At 48.8% G+C, this 6000-nt stretch overlaps 1 protein-coding gene across 1 annotated transcript in view; it reads right to left on the bottom strand.

The window, feature by feature from the left end:
• Positions 1-249: 249 nt before the first annotated feature.
• LOC120018333 (neprilysin-like) overlaps positions 250-6000 on the bottom strand; it is a 54170-nt gene continuing 48419 nt past the window's right edge. Inside the window, exons 21-23 of the mRNA XM_038961469.1 lie at positions 4992-5087; positions 571-647; positions 250-349 (exon numbers count right to left, since the gene is read on the bottom strand). Coding sequence (XP_038817397.1) covers positions 250-349; positions 571-647; positions 4992-5087 — 273 coding nt within the window. The remainder of the gene's footprint in view (positions 350-570; positions 648-4991; positions 5088-6000) is intronic.

Here is a 6000-nt window from a genome sequence, read left to right as displayed (position 1 = left end):
CTGGCGGATCTGGTGAAGAGTCTGGGAGCTGGCTATGAACAGCACTCTGTAGTCCATTGAATCTGTTTGTTCTGTAGTCAGTGTAGCAGTCCTGGTCCACCCTGCAGGGAACATAGAACATACCCCTGTTCCAGACTAGTGCTCTAACAGTCAGTGGGAAAGGTGAGGTGGTTAGGAAGGGGAAGAGGACACAAGCCCACTTCTCACCCCCTACCAGCCTCAGGGCAGGCTAGTGTCAAGACTACAGTATCACCAGACTCGGCAGATATTGTCAGGCACCATGTAGCTGTTCTTGGGACAGTTGAAGGCCTTGGCAAACTCTGGGAAGTTCTGGAGAGACCCCAGGACCCTGAACAGGAAACAGGAAATGGTCATCACTGGCCAGAATGACAAGGCAATCCCCACACCTGGTGTCCCAGGTCTAAATCACACTCATTCAAATTAAATAAGGTAAACCAGAGACACTGAGGGCCACAAAGAGTTAATATGGAGAGAGATGGGGTTAGTGGAAGAGGAAGTGGCATTGAGTGATACAGGAGAGGAATGAAATTATGGCGTGAGAGATCGTACCTGAACTTCCCTGGACTGTGTACTTCTACTTTGATGGAGTTGACAGCTTGTTGTGGTCGATGTGTTCCACACCACACCTGGAGGAAGAGACAGTAGTATGATAGGGAGTGACAACCATTAATCCCCTTAACCATCCATCCAGCCATCCATCCCCTTAACCATCCATCCAGCCATCCATCCCCTTAACCATCCATCCAGCAATCCCCTTAACCATCCATCCAGCCATCCCCTTAACCATCCATCCATTTAACCATCCATCCATCCATCCCCTTAACCATCCATCCATCCATCCCCTTAACCATCCATCCATCCCCTTAACCATCCATCCACCCATCCCCTTAACCATCCATCCAACCATCCCCTTAACCATCCATCCACCCATCCCCTTAACCATCCATCCATCCATCCATCCCCTTAACCATCCATCATCCATCCATCCCCTTAACCATCCATCCATCCCCTTAACCATCCATCCAGCCATCCCCTTAACCATCCATCCATTTAACCATCCATCCATCCATCCCCTTAACCATCCATCCATCCATCCATCCCCTTAACCATCCATCCATCCATCCCCTTAACCATCCATCCATCCACCCATCCCCTTAACCATCCATCCACCCATCCCCTTAACCATCCATCCACCCATCCCCTTAACCATCCATCCACCCATCCCCTTAACCATCCCCTTAACCATCCATCCATCCACTTAACCATCCAACCATCCACTTAACCATCCATCCATCCCCTTAACCATCCATCCACCCATCCCCTTAACCATCCATCCACCCATCCCCTTAACCATCCATCCATCCATCCCCTTAACCATCCATCCATCCATCCCTTAACCATCCATCCATCCATCCCCTTAACCATCCATCCATCCATCCCCTTAACCATCCATCCTTCCCCTTAACCATCCATCCACCCATCCCCTTAACCATCCATCCACCCATCCCCTTAACCATCCATCCACCCATCCCCTTAACCATCCATCCACCCATCCCCTTAACCATCCATCCACCCATCCCCTTAACCATCCATCCATCCCCTTAACCATCCATCCATCCCCTTAACCATCCATCCATCCATCCCCTTAACCATCCATCCATCCCTTAACCATCCATCCATCCCTAAACCATCCATCCATCCATCCCTAAACCATCCATCCATCCATCCCTAAACCATCCATCCACCCATCCCCTTAACCATCCATCCATCCATCCCCTTAACCATCCATCCCCTTAACCATCCATCCCCTTAACCATCCATCCCCTTAACCATCCATCCCCTTAACCATCCATCCATCCATCCCCTTAACCATCCATCCATCCATCCCCTTAACCATCCATCCATCCACTTAACCATCCATCCATCCCCTTAACCATCCATCCATCCCCTTAACCATCCATCCATCCCCTTAACCATCCATCCATCCCCTTAACCATCCATCCACCCATCCCCTTAACCATCCATCCACCCATCCCCTTAACCATCCATCCACCCATCCCCTTAACCATCCATCCATCCCCTTAACCATCCATCCATCCATCCCCTTAACCATCCATCCATCCATCCCCTTAACCATCCATCCATCCACTTAACCATCCATCCATCCCCTTAACCATCCATCCCCTTAACCATCCATCCACCCATCCCCTTAACCATCCATCCATCCCTTAACCATCCATCCATCCATCCATCCCTTAACCATCCATCCACCCATCCCCTTAACCATCCATCCATCCCCTTAACCATCCATCCATCCCCTTAACCATCCATCCATCCCCTTAACCACCCATTCCCTTAACCATCCATCCACCCATCCCCTTAACCATCCATCCACCCATCCCCTTAACCATCCATCCACCCATCCCCTTAACCATCCATCCACCCATCCCCTTAACCATCCATCCATCCATCCATCCATCCCCTTAACCATCCATCCATCCATCCCCTTAACCATCCATCCCCTTAACCATCCATCCATCCCCTTAACCATCCATCCATCCATCCCCTTAACCATCCATCCATCCCCTTAACCATCCATCCATCCCCTTAACCATCCATCCATCCATCCCCTTAACCATCCATCCACCCATCCCCTTAACCATCCATCCACCCATCCCCTTAACCATCCATCCACCCATCCCCTTAACCATCCATCCACCCATCCCCTTAACCATCCATCCACCCACCCATCCCCTTAACCATCCATCCATCCATCCCCTTAACCATCCATCCCCTTAACCATCCATCCATCCATCCCTTAACCATCCATCCATCCCTAAACCATCCATCCATCCATCCCTAAACCATCCATCCATCCCTAAACCATCCCCTTAACCATTCATCCATCCACCCATCCCCTTAACCATCCATCCATCTATCCCCTTAACCATCCATCCCCTTAACCATCCATCCACCCATCCCCTTAACCATCCATCCACCCACCCATCCCCTTAACCACCCATCCATCCCCTTAACCATCCATCCATCCATCCCCTTAACCATCCATCCATCCCCTTAACCATCCATCCATCCCCTTAACCATCCATCCATCCCCTTAACCATCCATCCATCCCCTTAACCATCCATCCATCCCCTTAACCATCCATCCATCCCCTTAACCATCCATTCACTTAACCATCCATCCACCCATCCCCTTAACCATCCATCCACCCATCCCCTTAACCATCCATCCACCCATCCCCTTAACCATCCATCCATCCATCCCCTTAACCATCCATCCCCTTAACCATCCATCCATCCCTTAACCATCCATCCATCCACCCATCCCCTTAACCATCCATCCCCTTAACCATCCATCCATCCATCCCCTTAACCATCCATCCACCCATCCCCTTAACCATCCATCCACCCATCCCCTTAACCATCCATCCATCCATCCCCTTAACCATCCATCCCCTTAACCATCCATCCATCCCTTAACCATCCATCCATCCATCCATCCCCTTAACCATCCATCCACCCATCCCCGTAACCATCCATCCACCCATCCCCTTAACCATCCATCCACCCACCCATCCCCTTAACCATCCATCCACCCACCCATCCCCTTAACCATCCATCCATCCCTTAACCATCCATCCCCTTAACCATCCATCCATCCATCCCTAAACCATCCATCCCTAGACCATCCATCCATCCATCCCCTTAACCATTCATCCATCCATCCATCCCCTTAACCATTCATCCATCCACCCATCCCCTTAACCATCCATCCATCTATCCCCTTAACCATCCATCCCCTTAACCATCCATCCCCTTAACCATCCATCCCCTTAACCATCCATCCCCTTAACCATCCATCCCCTTAACCATCCATCCACCCACCCATCCCCTTAACCATCCATCCATCCCCTTAACCATCCATCCATCCCCTTAACCATCCATCCATCCATCCCCTTAACCATCCATCCATCCATCCCCTTAACCATCCATCCATCCATCCCCTTAACCATCCATCCATCCATCCCCTTAACCATCCATCCATCCATCCCCTTAACCATCCATCCCCTTAACCATCCATCCATCCCCTTAACCATCCATCCATCCCCTTAACCATCCATCCATCCATCCCCTTAACCATCCATCCATCCCTTAACCATCCATCCATCCACCCATCCCCTTAACCATCCATCCCCTTAACCATCCATCCATCCATCCATCCCCTTAACCATCCATCCCCTTAACCATCCATCCATCCATCCCCTTAACCATCCATCCATCCATCCCCTTAACCATCCATCCACCCATCCCCTTAACCATCCATCCACCCACCCATCCCCTTAACCATCCATCCACCCACCCATCCCCTTAACCATCCATCCACCCACCCATCCCCTTAACCATCCATCCATCCCTTAACCATCCATCCATCCATCCCCTTAACCATCCATCCAGCCATCCCCTTAACCATCCATCCAGCCATCCATTTAACCATCCATCCAGCCATCCCCTTAACCATCCATCCACCCATCCCCTTAACCATCCATCCACCCATCCCCTTAACCATCCATCCACCCATCCCCTTAACCATCCATCCACCCATCCCCTTAACCATCCATCCACCCATCCCCTTAACCATCCATCCATCCCCTTAACCATCCATCCATCCCCTTAACCATCCATCCATCCCCTTAACCATCCATCCATCCCCTTAACCATCCATCCATCCCCTTAACCATCCATCCATCCCCTTAACCATCCATCCATCCCCTTAACCATCCATCCATCCCCTTAACCATCCATCCATCCATCCATCCCCTTAACCATCCATCCATCCATCCCCTTAACCATCCATCCACCCATCCCCTTAACCATCCATCCATCCACCCATCCCCTTAACCATCCATCCATCCACCCATCCCCTTAACCATCCATCCATCCAGTCTGACCTGAGCAAAGTTGAGAAAGAAGAGTTGTTGATGGTTGAGGTTTATTCCAGGCAGGAGAGGCTCATTCCCATTCTTCTCCACATAGTTCAGGTAGGCCTAAAATCATAACACCACCACTTACATCCTCTCTGGCCTGAAATCATTCCATCCTCTCTGGCCTGAAATCATTCCATCCTCTCTGGCCTGAAATCATTCCATCCTCTCTGGCCTGAAATCATTCCAACCCCACTGGCCTGAAATCATTCCAACCCCACTGGGCTGAATTCATTACAACACCACATCCATAACAGAGTTAGACTCATTTTACACTCATCCTCTGAGCTTCCGCACATACAGTATTACTGGGTACAATAGGCCTGAAATCAACAACACCACTTTGCCTTTAGGAAAGATACAAAGACACCTTATTAGCCTTTAATACTTTACAATAAATACATTGCCTTCCGAAAGTATTCACACTCAACTTTTTCCAAAGTTTGTTGTGTTGCAAAGTGGGATTAAAATAGTTGTCATTTTTTGTCAACGATCTACACGAAATACCCTGTGAAGTCAAAGTGGAAGACCAATTCTAACAAAAAAAATTATGAAAAATAAAACACTAATATATCTTGATTAAATAATGATTCAAACCCGAGTCAATTCATGTTAGAATCATCTTTGGCAGCGATTACAGCTGTGAGTATTTCTGGGTAAAACTCAAAGCTTTGAACACCTAGATTGTACAATATTTGCACATTATTCTTCAAGCGCTCAAGTTGGTTGTTGATCATTGCTAGACAGGCATTTTCAAGTCTTGCCACAGATTTAACTTCTTATGGTTGCATCCCGCTACCGGGATTGATATGACAGCAGCTAGTGAAAGTGCAGGGCGCCAAATTCAAACAACAGAAATCTCATAATTAAAATTCCTCAAACATACATGTGTCTTATATCATTTTAACGGTAATCTTGTTGTTAATCCCACCAAAGTGTCCGATTTCAAATATGCTTTTCAGCGAAAGCACTACAA

The sequence above is a fragment of the Salvelinus namaycush genome, chromosome 23 (assembly GCF_016432855.1).
Source record: "Salvelinus namaycush isolate Seneca chromosome 23, SaNama_1.0, whole genome shotgun sequence".
NCBI lineage: Eukaryota > Metazoa > Chordata > Actinopteri > Salmoniformes > Salmonidae > Salvelinus > Salvelinus namaycush.
This window is presented reverse-complemented; position numbering and strand designations above follow the sequence as displayed.